This window comes from Chiloscyllium plagiosum, chromosome 9 (assembly GCF_004010195.1).
Source record: "Chiloscyllium plagiosum isolate BGI_BamShark_2017 chromosome 9, ASM401019v2, whole genome shotgun sequence".
NCBI classification, from domain to species: Eukaryota; Metazoa; Chordata; class Chondrichthyes; order Orectolobiformes; family Hemiscylliidae; genus Chiloscyllium; species Chiloscyllium plagiosum.
In genome coordinates this window covers 28608088-28629550 of record NC_057718.1, presented here as the reverse complement: position 1 = coordinate 28629550, position 21463 = coordinate 28608088, and the positions used below count along the sequence as shown (strand labels likewise).

Sequence of the window (21463 nt, the reverse complement as noted above, 5' to 3'; positions counted from 1 at the left end):
AGATCAGGAGACCTGGGTTCAGATCCCATCTGCTCCACAAGTCTGTAACAACATCTCTGAATAGGTTGATTAGAAAATTGTTTTTTTTAAGAAACATTGCAACTTGCCCAAAAAAGAACAGCAACAGGCTCCAACCCATTTACGAATGAGTGTGAATATCCTATGTTATCCTGAAATCTCCATTTGTGCAGAGCAGTAAAGAACAAAGAAGTTAAAACTTTACTTTTATATTTGTTCAGTGGAAACTCATTTCAATTTTTAAAAAAATTATTCCAAGAAACTTTTTAACTTTCCTGACAGCTTAGTGCTTGGTTAGTCACTAGAGTAATAAGTCGTACACACTGGAAAAGCTCAAGTCTGACTTTTGCTCTGTCATCAGATGTTTTATGCTGTCTGGGATAGCAGCAGGACGGATAGATGTAGGTGTCTCAGAGTCACCAGAATTTCTATTCTTGACAGGTAACCCCAAATGAAAATTGCACTCCTGGGTGTTGTCAGGTAAGGATAGGATCTGGCCTGGTTTTGGGTAATGCCAAGGAGTGAACTGCCTGATAGCACTGTCTGTCTTATGCATGAAGAATGCATAGTGAGGGCTTTCTGCTCCTATGGTGCAATACTCTAACGAGTTGACATTCTCAGGAAAGGAGTGAAAATGGCAAATGGAGTGAATATTTAGAACGCTAAAATTTTCAAACCATGTCACATAACAGTAAATAAATTCACATTATGCCAGCTATAGATGACAATAAAAAAAGCATTTCTTCTCCAAATTACAGTGGCTTGAAATTCTGCATACAATTCTTTTCTATAATTAACTCTATGACCAAAAAATTAAGAAGTTAAATATATCTCTGACAAAATTCATTCACAAGTTTGTCTTTCAAGAACTATTCAGTCAGCTGACTTATTAGATGTAAATCTTACATCAACTTATCTTTATAATGGCAATAATTAACATTTCATTATTTGACAAAACATAAACTATTAGATATAACACACCATTTGCTATCTGTGGATCACAAGTGTCATTGGACGAACAGATGCAACTGTATTTCCCCTCTATATTTCTGCATTTGCCATTTGCTTGGCATGAACTAGGTGGAGAACATTCATCAATAGAAGTGCATGCTTGTCCAGTGCCAGTGAATCCTTGATTGCACACACAGTAGTAACTCCCTATGGTGTTAATACATGAAGCTACCGAAGGACATGCTTGATCACTCAGCTGGCATTCATTGATATCAGTGCATATCTGTCCATTTCCTATAAAGCCTTTCTCACAAGAGCACAGATAGGAGCCTGGAGTATTTATACAATGAGCAAGGTGGTGGCAAGTCATTTTCATAGGCGAACATTCATCAATGTCTGTACAGTGGAATCCATCTCCTACAAAACCTGACTTGCAGACGCAGGAGAAAAAGCCAGGTTGGTTGATGCACAGAGCATTCAAGTGGCAAAGAAGGTTATCTGTCAAGCATTCATTAATATCTATACAAAGTGTTCCATTATCTGAAAATCCACTAGCACAGATACACTGAAAAGATTGAACTGTATTAATGCATATCTGATCTTCCCGACAAATTGTATTGTTTGAACATTCATCAACAGCACTACAGTTATGGCCATCTCCAGTAAAGCCAGAATCACACAGACACTGATAGGAACCCTGTGTATTCAGGCAGAAAGCATTGGTATGGCACATGTTATCTGCACTGCATTCATTAATGTCCAAGCACTCAGTCCCACTTCCGATAAATCCATCCAAGCATTCACAATAATACCAACCCAGATAATTGATGCAGCTGGTATATATGTTGCAGTCGGATGAATTTGTTATACATTCGTCAATATCAATACATTCAGTCCCATTGCTTTCAAAACCAGCCTCGCAGTGGCATTCAAATGAGCCCAATGTATTCATGCAATATGAGTCAAAATGACATATGACAGATGCATTGGACAAAATGCATTCATTTATGTCTTCGCAATATAACCCATTTCCCACAAATCCTTCATTGCACTGGCATGTATAAGAGCCTTCAGTGTTAATGCAGGAACTATACATGTGACATAAGGTCTGGTTTTGAATGCACTCATCAATATCATTGCACATGGTTCCATTTCCTTCAAATCCTGCCCTGCACTTACAATAGTAGGCTCCAATAGTGTTGTTGCAAGTTGCCTTTTCATGACAAATTGAATACCCCAGAGTACACTCTTCAGCATCCATGCACTCTGTTCCATTTTCTGAACACTCATCAATATCTGTGCAGTTAAAACCATCACCAACAAAGCCAGTTTGGCAGACACAAAGAAATGAACCAAGTTGGTTGATGCAATTGGCATCTGAATGGCAAAGGAACATATTGATCGAGCATTCATCAATATCAACACAAAAAGTTTCATTTTCTGAAAATCCACTGGTACAGACACATTGAAAAGAGCCAGCTGCATTAATGCATTGTTGATCTTCCTGACAAATTGTGTTGTTGAAACATTCATCAACATCACTACAATTCTGTCCATCTCCAGTAAAGCCAGAATCACACAGACACTGGTAGGAGCCTTGCGTATTCAGGCAGGAAGCGTTGGTATGACACATGTTGTCTGCACTGCATTCATTAATGTCCAAGCACTGAGTCCCATTTCCGATAAATCCATCAAAGCAGTCACAATCATACCCACCCAGATAATTGATGCAGCTGGCATATATGTTGCAGTCGGATGAATTTGTTATACATTCGTCAATATCAATACAATCAGTCCCATTGTTTTCAAAACCAGCCTCACAGTGACATTCAAATGAGCCCAATGTATTCATGCAATATGAGTCAAAATGACATTGAAAAGATACATTAATCAGGTTGCATTCATTTATATCTTCACAGTATGACCCATTTCCTACAAATCCTTCATTGCACTGGCATGTGTAAGAGCCTTCAGTATTAATGCAGATACTATACTTGGAGCATATGGTGTCATTTTTAAGACATTCATTTGTATCGTAACAGAGAGTCCCATTTCCTTCATATCCTGTCCAGCACTCACAACGATAGGCTCCAAGAGTATTGTTGCAAATTGCCTTCTCATGGCAAACTGAATGGTTGAGAGCACAATCATCAATATCTCTGCAATCTGTTCCATTTCCGGAGAAGCCAGATTTACAACTGCAATAGAATGAACCTTGAACATTGATGCAGTTTGCATTCGGATGACAAATAGTCTGCTGGTGACATTCATTAATGTCCAAACACAGCCCATCAGCAGTTAGAAATCCTTGTCTACAGCTACATAAATAAGACCCAAGGGTATTGTTACAATCTGCATTTTCATCGCATATAGAGGTATTCTCACATTCGTTAAGATCCACACAATTGTATCCATCTCCATTAAATCCTATGTGGCACTCACACTGAAATGAACCCTCTGTATTCTTACACGTGGCAGAATCATTGCAGATGTTGATCATGTTGCCAAGGACACATTCATCGATATCCCAGCATTCAGTTCCATTGCCAGTGAACCCATGGGGACAGATGCAGGAGAAAGACCCAGCTGTATTGTTGCACATAGCATAGGGATGGCATCCTCCATTGTGACTTTGGCATTCATCAATGTCTATAATTTATTATTGAAATGGATAGTATGAGGTAAAATGAACACAAAATGGACAACAATTATTTTAGATTCTTGTTTTAACGTATAAAGACCTTCTGTAATCAAACACCATGGTGATACTTCAGAAGCTGTTGCTTAAGACAAGTGCAAATAAATCATAAAATTTGGGCAAATTAATTTTGGTGGAAGCAATTAGAACACAAAGTTTATATTAATATATATGTGTGATTGTGCATTTGTTAATGATTATGACATATTCTGTGATGTTCTTTTGAGTTTCTAAACAGTAATTCTTTAACCCATGTTCTTGGTCCAAGCTTTGTAATGACCTTTATGTCTTACTCTAGCATGGGGTGCTTCTGCAAATCAGGCATTAGCCAAGGGTTGCTTTATCAACACTCACCTGACTGTAAATGTGCTTCCTTGTTTTTGCATGCTCTGTTTTAGGCACCTCATGTGAATGAACTAGCAGTAAGCAATAGGGATGAGGTGTATGTTAGTCACTTAATTGTAAATGACTTGCAGCTCAGAATGTAAGGGGAAGCTGTTGTTGGCAGGAGGTGGGGTCAGGGGTTTGGAGGGATGAAGGAAGTGGTCTCTTGATCTGCCCTAATCTGTGCATGATCCAGGGACTCTGAATGGGTTTACAATTATTTGGAGCGACAGAAATTATCTTATACTAGGTTGACATTTGTGCATACCTGTTCACATCTTATCAATCCCTTCGCTCAACAGCATAGTTTTTGTCCTCACTTCAATGTCAAAGCAACTGAATCTCTAACAATTTGAATATATCAAGCTGTTTTGATGTATTATCCTTAGACCTCATACAGAAGGATGAATGCTCAATAATAATTAATACTAGTTATTGTTTGACACAAGGTGAGTCTGAAATTACAAATAATCATAGCATGGAATTTTTTGCATTAGATCCCAGGGTATCTTTAACTCATTCCTTTGTAATTTTTGAATTGCATGATTCAATTATATTTAATACTAGAATGGTGATTCATTTTACTGGGGAAGGTGGACAAACCAACAAAAAGTAAAAATGAATGTTTTCATCATTCAGTAATGATTAAGTGGAACTGTTTAACCAAGTGCAACATTTCTAATGCATGTGCAGTGACTTAGAGCAGCATTCTGAACTGCAAGCATTAGAGTTGGCATATGCATCAAACCACTAACTGCATGTGGAGAGATCAAAGGACAGAAACAGCTCAGCATATTAAGAGTGCAATGCATAACAAGATACTGGAAAAATTTTTAATGCACAGTCAATTCACTACTGTGTTAAATAAAGTTTCACTCTTAAAATAGTTTGATGCCAAAGGCCAATATAAAACTATGACTAAGCACATCAGAGAATATCCAAGGCTTTTAGTACTACATTGTCACTACTTTAATTATAACATATCATCTCAACCTGGCATCTGCAGGAATCTTGTAACATTAAGTTTGTGACAAAAGTAAACTTACCAGAGCAATTTTTCCCATCACCAATAAAACCACTCAAACATTCGCACTGATAACTCCCTATACTGTTGATGCAACTGGCAAACTGGTGGCACTTCTGCCCAGCTGTGGAACATTCATCAATGTCTGTTGTTCCAAAGAAAATTAGAAAGTTAGTATAGGAAAAACTTTACAATAATATGCACAATGTTTCGTCCTTGTGTCCACCAAAAGTTACTTACTTATTTTGGCATTTCGTGGCCCTCATGCCCACCAATACTCTCCACTCATCCTCACTGACTTTTGTAGCCACTATGCCATGCGATTTTAAGATTTATAAACTGGATTGCTGGCCCTGAACCTAAGTGGAATAATGTGGTGCTGGAAAAGCACAGCCGGTCAGGCAGCATCCGAGAAGCAGAGGAGTCGATGTTTCAAGTATGAGCTCCTCATCAGGAATTCGCGAAACGTCAACTCTCCCGCTCCTCGGATGCTGCCTGACCAGCTGTGCTTTTCCAGCGCCACACTTTTTGACTCTGATCTCCAGCATCTGCAGCCCTCACTCTCTCTGAGCCTAAGTGACTGAGGTTCCAGTGCTGGTCTGGATTGCCCCATAAACCATCCACTGAGCCCACCTGAAGCTTCACCTTAATAAAGGCCAGTGGTGACCAGGCATTAGAATTCTTTAATCTACGTTTGCAGTACGTAAGAAGCTTTAAATGGAAGTCACATCTATACTTAGGCTAAGTGGAGAATGACTGAAGTTGGAAGCTTTTGAATTTGATATTTAAAGAAATCCAACTACAGCTGTCTGGGAAAGTGTTTCTAGACTTTTTCAATTTCCATTTTCCATCAGAAAACCTAGAACGTCTATAATTTGTCTGTGGATTTGAGGAAATTCAATTGGGAAATTTCTGCCTGCGCTCACAATGTGAAGCAAGATTCCCAATGGACAATCCTTTGCCACTAATTTTCTGCTTAAATTGACCTTGTTTTTCTCCTTTCCCAGGAAAATACATGAAAGCTTAGAAGAATGGCACATCCTCATGGAAGTCTGCTATAAGGATTAATTTAGGCATTTCACCAGAGTTGGCTTGAAATGGCACTAAGATGGCATAGTGGCTACAAAAGTCAGTGAGGATGAGTGGAGAGTATTGGTGGGCATGAAGGCCACAAGGGCAGACAGATGGGCATAAGTTGGTATTAGGGCTATAAAAAGAAATGGTTGTGTGCAAATGGGCATAGACTGGCACAGGGGTAAATAAAAAAGGTCATTGGAGTGGTCAGAGAAGCATTAGTTGGACAAAGGACATGAGGTAGCAGCATGAATGTAGCCAAGAGAAGTATAAGAGGGTGACGAGTGTGTGTAAGGAGGGAAAAGGATGGAAAGATACTTTTGGGTTTATCTGTTTTTAAACCGAGTTGTATAAGTGCACTGAGGCAAGCTTTCTACTCAAATAAAACAAAGAAGTGCAGATGCTGGAAATCTGAAACAAAGCAGAAAGTTCTGGAGAAACTCAGCAGGTCTGGCAGCATCTGTGGAGACATAAACAGAGTTATCATCTCAGAACTGAAGGGGGCATGACTGTTTTGGTTTCAGACTGCTCCAAACCCACCAGCCTCCACTGTTTCACCAGTCTGTCTCCCATCAAAACACACCACCTTGGAATGGAAATCTGACTTTGTGGGCTAATTTTTCATGGGCCTGATGCGTGTAGCTGCAAACCAACCTGATCCCCCAGCAGTGAAAATCCTGGCCTAAAGTAGCAAATACCAAACTCCATGTCCACTGCAACCTCCACATCTATGTTATTCAGATGCGGGAAGGAAATTGATGAGCGGATTTTGTGACAAAATCCTCTTTTCAATTCATTGACATCCACTAAAAGCATCTCTTCCAGCCACCTCCATATGCCCAACCATTCCTGACTCTTTTGCAATTGCTGTTAAAATAGAGATTGTATAATGTTTGACAGACTTTATGACAGGTGAGGTCCCAGAATATCAGCAATCTCATTGCCACCATGGTTAATATGAGCGTTAAAAGTATTATCAAGTTCAACGAAAAGTACGAAATGGTTAAAACTGCTTGTCAATTTCAAAGTTGCTGAAAATCTATTTTGTGCATCCTCAGAAATTAACTTCTTTTAAGGGGTAATTTAAATAAGGAGATTTATCTGCTGAAATGGTTGATATCAGTGTTCTTGAGGGAGGTACTCAACATTGATTCCTTTTTTTAAAACGATGTACGTTAAATCAGTGCTGGAGAGTGATTAGCAATGGACAGGGGCAGATGAAAAGGGAGCCCAAATATCTGCATGAACTGCCTAGTCTGCTTTACACATTTTAAGTGGCACCATTGTGATTGATGCCAATGGTAATGGGCAAATTGTCAACACTGTTGGCTGTATGCTATAAAGGGGATGGTGTAAGTGCTGGCAATTCTATGAAGTTTTGGGTGGGGGGGGCACGGGGATAGCATGCTAAAACAAAACATTGTGAAGTGTAAAATACAAAATAAATAAGAACTATATACCTATGCATGAAGATCCATTCTTACTGAATCCAGTTTTGCAGACACAGATGTACGAGCCAGGCATGTTTATACAAGTTGTATGATCATCTGGGCAAATGTGTTTCTCCCTACATTCATCTACATCAACACAGATTGAATTATTGGTCTGAAATCCAACATCGCAAACACATTGATACAAGTTGCCAGCACGATGGCACAGCGCTCGATCATGGCAAGGTGGAATGCACTGGTTACTCGGTGACACACAAATGCTGTTCACTACAAGAGTACCATTAGAACAGGAACAAACATATGATCCCAATGAATTGATGCAAATGGTGCCTGATGGACAAGTGTTATTTAGGATGCATTCATTTACATCTTCACAATGCTGCCCATTCTCTCTGAAGCCTTCTTGACATTGACATGTGTAACCTCCTGCTGTATTGATGCACAAAGTGTTTGCATGGCAGATTCCAAGGAAGTTGCATTCATCCACATCTTTGCAGAATAAGCCATTTCCTTCAAACCCAAAATCGCACTCACAGATGAATGAGCCAAATGTATTCAAACAAGTGGCATTCAGATCACATGGGTTGCGGAGACATTCATCAATGTCATTACAACTAATGCCATTCTCTTTTGAAAATCCAGATTTGCACTGACATTGATAAGATCCCAAAATGTTGAAACACTGCTCATTCATTTGGCAGGGTGCACTCATTAACTTGCATTCATCAATGTCTGTGCAAATGGTGTTATTCACAAGTTCAAGTCCATCAAGACATGTACAAAAGGAAGATCCCAGTGTATTTATGCATGTTGCATTGTTCAAGCAACCACCATTGTTAACTTTGCATTCATCAACATCTTCGCACTGTAAGATTCCATCACCAGAAAACCCTCTTTTACACGTGCATGTGTAGGTCCCAATTTCATTTGTACAAATGCTATTTGAATGACACCCTCCATTGTTTATGAGACATTCATCCACATCTTTACACACTGTACCATTTCCAATGTAACCCCTGTTGCAGTGACAAGAGAAAGATCCTTGGAGATTTTTGCAGATGGCGTGACTGTCACAGACATCAGCATCACATTCATCAACATCGACACACTTGCTGTCATTCAGGATGAAACCATTGCCACAACTGCAGTGATAGGAACCTTCTGTGTTAACACAGGAAGACACAGCAGGACAGTCTGCAATCTCATCACACTCATCAATATCAGAACAAGCAATCCCATTGCCTGTGAAGCCTGATTTACAGTCACAAATGTAGCTGCCCAAAAAGTTCTGGCAGTTTGCTTGAGGATGGCAATCGTTTATGCTAGCACACTCATTGATGTCCACACACGTCAATCCATTGCCTGTAAATCCTGTCTTACAGCTGCATCTATAAGAACCTGGTTGGTTGATGCAGTTAGAAAATGGACTGCAGACCTGACGAGCACACTCATCAACGTCTGTACATTTGTTGTCATGTGCGTAGAAACCTGTGGAACATGTACACTGATACGAGCCTGGTAGATTCTTACACCCTTTCCATCCATGTACTGATGAACAGATTCCTGGGATCTCCACACATTCATCTCTGTCCAAACACAGATATTTACCATTTCCTTTATATCCTGCTTTGCAAGTGCATATGTAAGACCCAAGAGTGTTGGTGCACGATGCATTCCAGTGACAAATGCCGGGCTTTGTGCACTCATCTATATCACTGCAAGTGAACCCATTTCCAGAGAACCCCACTTTACAGTGGCAAGTCCGGCTTCCAGCTGTGTTAATGCAAGTGGCACTAATGTGACAGCCACCATTGTCAGTGATACATTCATCTACATCATTACAGTCAATTCCGTCTCCTGTGTACCCAGGTTTACACTGGCAATTGTAAGCACCTGGACTATTTACACAAGCTGCCTTTGCATGGCATTCATGTACATTGGCTGTACACTCATCAATATCTGTACACTGCGTGCCATTTCCAAGGTACCCTGCTTTGCACACACAGAAGAAGTTTCCGTCAAAAGTAATCTGGCACTCTGCGTGCATGTGACACACAAGGTCAATGTTCCCACAGTTATTCGCATCAGCTGAAAAATAATACCTTATATTAAAATCAACATTTTGTGTTCTCTGCATAACATATAGCAATACAATATTGCTGTATAGAAATCCGTAGCAAAATATTTTATATTCAAGTAACAGCAGTCAAATATCAAAATACTTAATTTCATTCTGTGGATAAAATTACAATTAGCTGCAATTATCATGGATGTCTTTTTGATCAATTTCTCACATGTACCGGACAAATTCAGAAGTGCAAAACCAATGGGTATTGCGCTGAATTATTTTGAAATAAAATTAAAAAGTTAAAACATCTAACACTCCAGTCCTTGCCCATTCTCCACATGTTTCTAAGTGCTGATTTAGAGGACCCCTTTGTTCTGCTTTGGAGTGTCCAGAAAATGCTGGTGGTGAGACTGGAGACCCATTCCATCACATGGGCAGAGCAGGCTCAGTGCTTTAAATAGTAGCTCATTGAAAGGTTGATGTAGGGTTTCCAATGTAACCCCTGTTGCAGGGTTTCTGCTTCCCATTCCTTGGCCTAGGGCTGAGTAAAGTTATTTTCCAAAGTCAAAAAGTGTGGTGCTGGAAAAGCACAGCCAGGCAGGCAGCATTCGAGGAGCAGGAGAGTTGATGTTTTGAGCATAAGTTCTTCACCAGTAATGTGAGGTTGGGGGGTGGAGGTGGCAGCAAGGGGGCTGGGGGAATGTAGTTTGGAATGCAATAGGTGGATGGAGGTGGGAGGTGATGGTGATAAGTCAGGGCAGAGAGTACAGTGGATTGGTGGGAAGGCAGATGGATAGGTAGGATAGTTCAAGAGCGTGGTGCTGTGTTGGAGGGTTAGATCTGGGATAAGGTAGGGGGAGGGGAGTTCAGGAAACTGGTGAAATCAACATTGAAATCAACACATTCTTCCTCCAGGCATCAGATGGCTAGGATTTGGCAGTGGACAAGACCCAGGACTTGTACGTCCATGGCGGAGTGGGAGGGGGTGTTGAAGTGGTTGGCCACAGGGCGGTGGGGTTCTTTAGTGCGTTGTGTCCTGGAGATGTTCTCTGAAGCATTGGCGTCCTGTCTTCCCAATATACTGGCAACCACATTGAGAGCAACAGACACAGTAGATGTGGTGTTAGGACATGCAGGAAAATCCCTGCCGGATGTGGAAGGACCCTTTGGGGCCTTGGATGGAGGTGAGAGGGGAAGTGTGGACGCAGGTATTACACCTCTTCTGGTGGCAAGGGAAGGTGCTAGGAGCAGAGTCGCATCAGATAAAATCAGTGGTCATTGCTCTTTCAATTTATAAACTAAGGTTAATTATAAAGTCATTGGCATCTTGCCTCTTACCTGCTAATACTGTGCTCATCCAAAATAATACTTTGCTCAATATAGCAGTGCTATAAAAGAGAAACATTTGAGAATGTAATATTTTTGCATTCTGGAGAATGTACAGAATTTTACAGAGAAAAGTTATAATTGTTAGGTACTATGTCGAACAATGCCATGCATTACTCATTATTATATCTTAAGGTTGTTCACAACTGAACTCTGCTTCATAATGTGTCATACTGTGGCACAACAGGACCAGCTGATATCCTTGCTTTGTAATGCATGTATCTACTATTTGCTGTCCCATTGGATAGGTCTATATTGATGGCCTTAGGAACGCACACCTCTAGGCCATAATTTGTCTCTAGCAATGGCATTTCAACCCCTATGCTCCAACTAACCTCACATATTGAATATATGTTCAGCCACAGAAAGGATCTTGTCCTTACCCATAGCTGTCACCCTTTCTGCTTACCCTTATGACACCCCAGCTAACCCATACCCCTGACCACCTTACCACCAATCCCATCCGCATACCATCCTGTCCCCTCACCAACCTATCTGTCACTCTGTCCCCTTGCTCATTTCACTGGCACCCGATCCCATCACCTAATTGGCTGACACCTTAACATTTTGTCCACCTGCTACTGTGCTCCCTCACCCACTCACCTTTCACTCTCACTTTCTCTCCATAACTTGTCAAAGTACAACTGGGACTTTTAAACTCTGGAATAACGCATCTACTACTATAAAAAGAAGACTTGGGTTTGGCTCCTGCGCTGGTCCTTTGCTGGGATGGAAGGCTTCCTGAACAAGTTCTGAAGAGGTCAAATTCAGAAGTTTGGGCCAGATGCATGGACCTCCAGGAACAAGGTAAATAAAAGGGAATGCTGTGGCAATCCAATGTGATTCCTCGAAAGATTCAGTCCTTTGTGTTACTAAATTACCCAGACCACACAATGAGCCACATTGTGAAACATACTTTCTTTCTTGATTTTTCCCAATGCTGCCAAAGTATTGGAAATGACTGCAAGAATTCAACATGATCACATCAGTGGCTACCACCAGTTCTTCCCATTTGTGATAACGCGTCCATTCTCCTCATAGGATTTAGGATTTAAGAAGTTTGGATCAGTTAGTTTAGATGGCTCGAGAGTGGTGCAGAATGGTACCAACAGCACAAGTTCCATCTCCATGGTTCCCAGATATTTGACTCTTTGACTTGCCCCACACCTGACGTGAAGCGGTCTCCTCAAGTTATGTAAAGAACTGTCTCTTTCTATTGTGAAGAGCTGTTTCAAGTGCTTTGAGGGCCATAGCTAAGAATCCAGTTGTTACATTGGAAAAATACTGTGTTCGATATTACAGATAATCACCTCTTTAATGACTCACCGTGTTTTGTATTCTTGGGAATCCATCAAGTTAGAAAACTTTAAACATCTGTACAGATTTTCACTCCAAAACTTCGACACTTACAGCTTTTCCAAGTGACGTTTGAAATGCTAGAATCCACCTACATGCTGAGAAAAGTTCAGACCTCATTAACTGATATGTTTTTAAACTATGAATAAAAGGTCATCAAGTACTTTGCTAGGGCACCCATTTTCTGTCCTAATCCTAGTTATCTTAACAGATCAGGCTGGTGGGAAATTGAACTCTATCGTATTCAGTTCCTGACTATAATGAGAGCTTTTAAATGACCAAATTAGGATCTATGACATGCATTGACGTTTCCTACTGGAAGTGCCCTAAACCCCATTTCTGTAAAGGCATTTGTGTGCGCACATATCTAATTACCACCAGCAGGAGATTCTAGTATCAATCGACAGGGAACACCGATTTGACACCAGTGCTGCCATTTCATAATTTCACACTGTAACCAACACCAACTCTTAACCTCCCAAGACATTATCTTTTAGTTTCAGGTTGGTTTCTAGATTGTTGCTTCATATTTTTGGTGTCTATCCATTATGATTTAGGTTTCAATGGTCTACAGAGTCTGGCTTGAGTGCTGCTGAAATATTTTATTGTGACTTGAAAGGGATTTGCACAAACTAGGAGCTTCTAGATATTAGTGGGCTAACAGGGTTTCCTGTGTCATTGAACAGCAATGGGAGAATGAGTAGAGCAGGACAAGTACTAGAAGAGTTCCCAGCAATGTCTCATCAGATAAATGGCCGTCACCTCCATGGGAGCTAAAACATATAAGCTTGCCTGTCCTCAATGTAATAATGCCTACTATCACTCGCTATGCACCGCCTACAATGACAAAAAGGAGGGAAATGTATCAATGAATGTTTGTGCAATTTGTTTGAGTGATGTGACTACCATGGCTCAATAGCAGGCAGTCTATGTGAATATGATGATTTGCAACAGTGCTACGTATATGAGGGTGATGTAAATCATAGGACTATTACATAAAAGTCCTGATTGATAGCAATTATTAATATATGACTGAGGATGTGTGGTGAATTGAATTATAGGTGAGCCTAGTAGTTCAGGCAGTTGTATGTGTCTTTTGACAGTACACTCCTGACTGTGATAATTCTTGAATATCATTAACTTCTTCTTATACTGCATCCAGGTCTGTGAGGTAACCATTGTTATTAACCTCTGTTGCCATTTGCTGCCACTGACCTTTGGCCTCTGATCCCACTGCAAAAACTGAATATCTCTCTTTACGGGATATCAGGCTTGACATAAGAATAAGTTACACATTACAATTAGCTACTGGTACACACAGACACAAAAATCAGTTAGCTCCTCTCACGATAAGTCTCAAGATTTTCTGATGTTAGTTAACCTTTCCAGTACTAACTGCCTTATACAGTAAATTTCTTTTTTATCACATGATCTTTTGGTTTCTTACACTCTTCTCTATAACTCCCTAACACAGTGAATCACACTGCAGTCTAAGTCCCCTGGTTCTAAAAATTGTTCATAACTCACTCAAGTGACTATTTTGAAACCGTAAAGTGATTTCAAGCGTACAGTTACAGATGGAAGCAACAACTGATAGACGGAGCTAAATGATCACCCAACCAACAGATTAGATCTAAGCTCTGCAGTCCTGCCACATCCAGTCCTGAATGGTGGTGGACAATTAAACAACACACTGGAAGAGGAGGCTCCACAAATATCCCCATCCTCAATGATGGATGAGCACATCAGCTCAAAAGATAAGGCCGAAACATTTGCAACCACCTTCAACCAGAAGTGCTGAATGAATGATCCACCTCAGCCTCCTCCAGAAGTCCCCATGATCACAGATACCAGTCTTCAGCCAATTCGATTTAATCCATATTCTATCAAGAAAAAACTGAAGGCACGGGATAAGGCAACAGATAATGGCCCTGACAACATTCCGTGATAGTTCTGGAGATCTGTGTTCAAGACTAGCCATGCCCATAGCCAAGTTGTTCCAGTACAGATACAAGACAGGCATCTATTCAGCACCACGGAAAATTGCCCAGGCATATACATGTCCAAAACATTAGCACAAATCCAACCCAGTAAATTATTGCTCGATCTGTGTACCCTGGATCACCCTTGTGTAAAGGTTTTAGGGCCCTGAAGAAATCTTATGATAATGTCATGGAGCTGTTTCCCACATAAAATATACAACACGGGGGATGGGAACAGAGAAGCAGATGTAGATAAGTCTCTTAACAATGTAACAGGAGGATCAGAACCTGGTATATCTCGGATAACTGTATATACTTATATATGGTGTTAACATGCAATACATAGAGTTCTACAGAGCTTAATCTTGAAGAGAGTTCTTGATTTTGTCTTCTCCTTGACCAGTCCATCTTCAACTCAAATTCTCAAGTAAGGCCCTAAAACAACACAACAAAAGATGAGATCCACTACCTAGGAAATACCGGCAGTAAAAAAAAGTCAAAAATCAGATTTGAAATCATCTGGAGAAGAATGCAAAAAAGTTACTTAGCTTTAAGACCAGCTAGCAGCCAGAAAAGCTAATGTGTTAAACAGCAGCTATGAAACAAAATCTTTGAACAGAAACCTCATGCAGAGAAAAACAAAGACCACTGTACATAAATGAAAGTTTTGTTTACAGCTTCTAATAGGGGAAACAAACCTTTAAGGGAAAAGAAGAAGCAGTGAAAGCAATAAAAGCCTATTAGGAGGTGAGGAGATAAATCCGTATTGATTACGTGGGAAATAACACCAAATATTAGACACCCATAGTAGATTCAATTCTTTGGAGGAAAAAAACAAAAATCCTAGCTGGGAAACAAAGTTAAGAATTCTAGTACAAAAGTAGAAATTGCTGGAAAAGCTCAGCAGGCCTGACAGCATCTGTGGAGAGAAATCAGATTTAATGTTTTGGGTCGAGTGACTCTTCATCAGGTCACTGAACCCAAAATGTGAACTCTGATTTCTCTCCACAGATGCTATTGGTCCCGCTGAGCTTTTCCAGCAATTTCTACTTTTGTCTCTGATTTAGAGCATCCGCAGTTCTTTCAGTTTTATTAAGAATTCTGGTAGCCTTTCAGCAGCTTTAGGCTATTTATTTGAAAAAAAGATTATCAACAAGCAAGTTCAAAAGATTCTTTAGGGACTGGCTTAAGGTACATCGATCAATTTAAAAAAATCAGACGTCACTGGGTCAAAAGCCTAGAATTCCCTCCCCCAGAGCATTGTGGGATTATCTGCAGCATGTGGACTATAGCGGTTCAAGAAGGCAGCTCACCGCCATCTTCTCAAGGACAACTTGGGACAGACAATGAATGTTGGCCAGCCAGCGACACCCACATCCCAAAAGTGAATAAATGAGAAAAAAAGTTTTATATATAGAATTTAACGTTTAAAATTCCTAACAGTAAGTTGGTGAAATCTTTGTTAGTTTGGCAGTTTAGGTGAAAACCACAAGTTTTATTCAATAACTGTAAGGATTTATTAAATCTAATTGTTAGAAATGGCAGAGACAAAGAAAAAGAGTGCAAATCTGATCGCATGGTATTGAATTTGGTGAGCAAGCACTTCAGACACAGAAAAACCAGCGAGATCAACATTGTCGCAGCCATCTTTGATACAGTCAAAACACAACGAATCATATTGATTGAAACCATTTTGACAAGTTTCTACCCACTCATAAGTTGGAAATCCTCAGCCACCTTGGTAAAGGAATATCTTTACCCATCTCTATGCACAGCATACAAAACAGTAGAAACTTCAATAGTTTTCAGTTTTAATACTACAGCAATGATCTTTACAACAACAAAAACTGAACAACTGCCTTAATCAACAACAAAATAAGTGTAATGCATGTAGGTCACAATCCTAATAATCACCTTCTGAATCGAGAAAATAATTAACAACTTCAAGTGGCTATCAATGGTCAACCAACATAAGCTCAAAAAATTAAAACAATTGGATTCGTTTGTTAGATCAGCAAATTGGCAAATATGTTAAGCACAATTCCCAAGACGCATGACATTCAGTTTAATTTTTTTTTGCCAAATCCTTTACTATCCACATTCTGGAGTAAACTATTGACCAGAAACTGGTCAGGTATTGCCATACAAAAATAGAGGCTATAAGCACAGGTCAAAAATGAGAATTCTAAAACAAGTAACTCACCTCTGGGAAACCTGTCCACCTCATACAAGTCACAATCATGAGTGTGATGGAACATTCTCCAACTTGCCTGGATGGGTGCAGTTCCAGCAACACTCAAGAAACTCAAAAACGTCTAAGGCAGAACAAACCACATTTTTGGTACACCATCTCACACCTTAAACATTCGCTCTCTCAACCGCCAATGCACAGTAACAACAGTCTGTACTACCTAGTAGATGTGCTGCAGCAAGTCAACAAGGCTCTTTCTAGAACTTTCCAAAGGTATGACCTGCCCCACCTAGAAGGACCAGGGAAGCAGATGCTTTGGAGTACCATGACTTGAAGCTCATACCACTCCAAGCCACGCACTAGCTTTACACTGGAAGTTCCTATTCTTTTCGGACAGTCAGAACCCAGAGTGCCAGGTGAAAGTGGTAAACCCAATGAGGTGAGATATACTGGCTCTGCTTGACCAGGTCTGGAAGTCAGAAAAAGGCTTGAAAGCCCAAGGCTCACTACAAGTGGTCTTCACTTAAAGTCAGAAAGTGTGGCACTGGAAAGGCACAGCAGGTTAGGCAGCAGGTTGACTCTCCTGCTCCTTGGATGCTGTCTGACCTGCTGTGCTTTTCCAGCGCCACATTTTTTGACTCTGATCTCCAGCATCTGCAGTCCTCACTTTCTCTCAGTCTTCACTTAAAAATGTGATCCCATCCTGAGCAATGCTAATAAGTGAATCGTGGGAATCAACTTTAAATGAATTATATGCGACAACTTTAAGTGAATCATGGGAATCATAGGGACTGTAGAAATCGATGTTAAAGCCGGAGTTATATTCTTATGGATATTTCTCACCTGCAAAAATAGAAGTTGAAATATTTTACCACACTGCACCTTCTTAGATGAAGCAACTTCAAAATAAAATATGTCACTAAATATAAAATAAGTACAATACTTTAAAGAAAATACATTATGTATTTTTAAAATATAAACTTGCCATAATCATACTAAACCATAGGGCTGCACCATCATTAGAGAGAGAGAACTGGTGGTGGTTTAACCTGAGGAACACCATACCTCACTCAATGGGAGAGGTTGAGACAGTGGGTCCTTCACAATAATCTCAGCCAAAGCAGCAAGTTAAAGCAAATGTTACCTGTTTTGTAAGATAGCAATTCAAACAAAGTGAAACAACAGCACTTTTAAAAGGGAGAGGGACAAACAAAGGCAGCACATGGTGATACAGCAGTGAACCTGTGCAGTTACTGCCTTTGCTGTTTTGAAATCATATATTGCTGGACATCAAAGTGCGCCTGGGAAAATTAACAACCAGTGAAATTCACAATTAATCTTGGAGGAACCTGTTTGGGAGAGGTCACAGCACAGAAACAGATAAATTAATAGTTTTAATGTGGCCTTACAGTAATCTGCAGTAGTGAGTAGAGTGGATTCTTTTTTGACTATATGTTTTATTGAGATATGTCTCTTGATTAAATATAAACCATAAGTATTAAGTTAGCTGGAGCAGTGTTTTGTAGAGGAATAAGATGGCGCTATTTTCTGGGTCTGTAGATTGGAAGAAACAAAAATGGCCTTTAGTAAAGTGATATGCACTTCTTGATGGATGTGGGAGTTTAGGGAGCATTTATGTGTTACCAAGGATTATATCTGCAATAAATGTAGTTGGTTATGAATCCTATCAGATCGAATGGATCGGTTGGAGAGGCAGTTAGAGGCAGTGAGGAATTTAAAAGAGCAAGGTGGTGTGATGGATGGCAGTTATAGGAGGGGGAGAAAAGTTGCAGATACAGTCAGATAGATGGATTAACTCCAGAAAAGGTAAGAAAGGTAGGCAGGTAGTGCAGGAGTCTTCTGTGGCTATCCTAATTCAAACAAATATGCAGTTTTGGAAAATGTAGGGGGTGATGGATTCTCAGGGGAATATAGCACGAATAGCCAAGTTTATGGTATCAAGAGATCCAAGGCACAGACAGACATTTCTGTGGCCAGCAACGAAAAATCAGAATGGTATGTTGCCTCCCTGGTGCCAGGGTAAAAGATATCTCAGAGAGAGTACAGAATGTTCTCAAGGGGGAGAAGGGCCAGCAGGAGTTCATTATGCACATTGGAACCAACGGAATAGGAAGAGAAAAGGTTGAGATTCTGAAGGGAGATTACAGAGAGTCAGGCAGGAATTTAAAAAGGAGGTCCTTGAGAGTAGTAATATCTGGATTACTCCCGGTGCTGCGAGCTAGTGAGGTAGGAATAGGAGAATAGAGCAGATGAATGCATGGCTGAGGAGCTGGTATATGGGAGAAGGATACCCATTTTTTGATCATTGGAATCTCTTCTGGGGTAGAAGTGACCTGTACAAGAAGGACAGATTGCACCTAATATACTGGCAAGGTGATTTGCTAGAGCTGCTCAGGAGGATTTCAACTAGTAAGGTGGGGGAGTGGGACCTGGGGAGACAGTGAGGAAAGAAATCAATCTGAGACTGGTACAGTTGAGAAAAGAAGCGAGTCAAACAGTCAGGGCAGGCAGGGACAAAGCAGAGAACAAGGTAGGACTTGCATTTATTTCAGTGTAAGAGGCCGATCAGGCATGAACTCAGGGCATGGGACTGGGACATCATAGCAATTACAAAAATGTGGCTCAGGGATGGACAGGACTGGCAGCTTAATGTTCCAGGATGCAAATGCTACTGAAAGGACTGAAAGGGAGGCAAGAGAGGAGGGGGAGTGGTGTTTTTGATAAGGGATAGCATTACAGCTGTATTGAGGGAGGATATTCCTGGAGATACATCCAGAGAAGTTATTTGGGTTGAACTGAGAAATAAGAAAGGGATGATCACCTTTTTGGGATTGTATTATAGACCCCCTAATAGTCAGAGGGAAATTGAGAAATAGATTTGTAAGAAGATTACATTTTTCTGTAAGAATAATAGGGTGGTTATAAAAGGGGGTTTTAACTTTCCAAACATAGACTGGGACTGCCATAGTGTTAAGGGTTAAGATGGAGAGGAATTTGTTAAATATGTACAAGAAAATTTTCTGATTCAATATATGGATGTACCTACTAGAGAAGGTGCAAAACTTGACTTACTCTTGGGAAAAAAGGCAGGGCAGGTGACTGAGGTGTCAGTGAAGGAGCACTTTAGGGCCAGTGACCATAATTTTAGTAATTTTAAAACTGTGATGGAAAAGGATAGACCAAATCTAAAAGTTGATGTTCTAAATTGGAGGAAGGCCAATTTTGATATTAGGCAAGAACTTTCAAAAGCTGACTGGGTGCAAACGTTTACAGATAAAGGGATAGCTGGAAATGGGAAGCCTTCAAAAATGAGATAACAAGAGACCATATACAGTATATTTCTGTCAGGGTGAAAGGAAGGCCTGGTAGGTATAGGGAATGCTGGATGACTAAAGAAATTGAGGGCTTGGTTAAGCAAAAGAAGAAAGCATATGTCAGGTATAGATCAAATGAATCCTTAGAAGAGTAAAAAGGCAGTAGAAATATACTTAAGAAGGAAATCAGGAGGGCAAAAGGGGAAATGAGAGTTAAGGAGAATACATTAAGGACAAAAAGGTAACTAGGAAGAGAATAGGGCCCCTCAAAGATCAGCAAGGCAGATCCGTCCTTCTTGTGTGGAGCAGCAGGAGGTGGGGAAGATACTAAATGAGTATTTTGCATTCATGCTTACTGTGGAAAAGGACATGGAAGACATGAAATGTAGGGAAAAAGATGGTGACATATTGAAAAATGTCTATATTACAGAGGAGGAAGTGCTGGATGTCTTGAAATGTATAAAAGTGGATAAATCCCAGGATCTGATCAGGTGTGCCCTAGAACTCTGTGGGAAGCTAGGGAAGTGATTGCTGGGCCTCTTGCTGAGATATTTGTATCATCAATAGTCACAGGTGAGGTGCCAGAAGATTGGAGGTTGACTAACGTGGTACCACTGTTTAAGAAGGGTGGTAAGGACAACCCAGGCAATTATAGACCAGTGAGCCTGACGTCAGTGGTGGGCAAGTTGTTGGAGGGAATCCTGAGGGACAAGATGTCCATGTATTTGGAAAGGCAAGGACTGATTAGGGATAGTCAACATGGCTTTGTGCAAGGGAAGTCATGTCTCACAAACTTGATTGATTTTTTTGGTGAAGTAACAAAGAGGATTGATGAGGGCAGAACGGTGGACGTGATCAATATGGACTTCAGTAAGGCATTCGACAAGGTTCCCCAAAGGAGACCAGTTAGCAAGGTCAGATCTCATGGAATACAGGGAGAACAAGCCAATTGGATACAGAACTGGCTCAAAGGTAGAAGACAGAGGGTGGTGGTGGAGGATTGCTTTTCAGACTGGAGGCTTGTGACCAGAATCGGTGCTGGGTCCACTACTCTGCATCATTTATATAAATGATTTGGGTGTGAGTATAAGAGGTGTAGTTAGTAAGTTTGCAGGTGACACCAAAATTGGAAGTGTAGTGGACAGCAAAGGTTACCTCAGATTAAAAAGGGATTTTGATCAGATGGGCCAATGGGCTGAGGAGTGGCAGATGGAGTTTAATTTAGATAAATATGAGGTGCTGCATTTTGGGAAAGCAAATCTTAGTAGGGCTTAAACACTTAATGGTAAGGTCTTGGGGAAGAAAGAGACCTTGGATTGCAGATTCATAGCTCCTTCAAAGTGGAGTCGCAGGTAGATAGGATAGTGAAGAAGGCGTTTAGTATGCTTTCCTTTATTGGGGCAACATTTTCATGCAGAGGGTGGTATGTGTATGGAATTAGCTGCCAGAGGAAGTGGTGGAGGCTGGTACAATTGCAACATTTAAAAGGCATCTAGATGGGTCTATGAATAGGAAGGGTTTGGAGGGATATGTGCCGGGTGCTGG

At 40.5% G+C, this 21463-nt stretch overlaps 1 protein-coding gene across 1 annotated transcript in view; it reads right to left on the bottom strand.

The window, feature by feature from the left end:
- Positions 1-21463, bottom strand: part of si:ch73-105b23.6 (fibrillin-2) — a 134914-nt gene that overhangs the window by 87137 nt on the left and 26314 nt on the right. The window contains exons 2-6 of the mRNA XM_043696763.1: positions 12381-12508; positions 11007-11056; positions 7610-7726; positions 5098-5220; positions 1000-3618 (exon numbers count right to left, since the gene is read on the bottom strand). Coding sequence (XP_043552698.1) covers positions 1000-3618; positions 5098-5220; positions 7610-7726; positions 11007-11056; positions 12381-12406 — 2935 coding nt within the window. The 5' untranslated portion in view covers positions 12407-12508. The remainder of the gene's footprint in view (positions 1-999; positions 3619-5097; positions 5221-7609; positions 7727-11006; positions 11057-12380; positions 12509-21463) is intronic.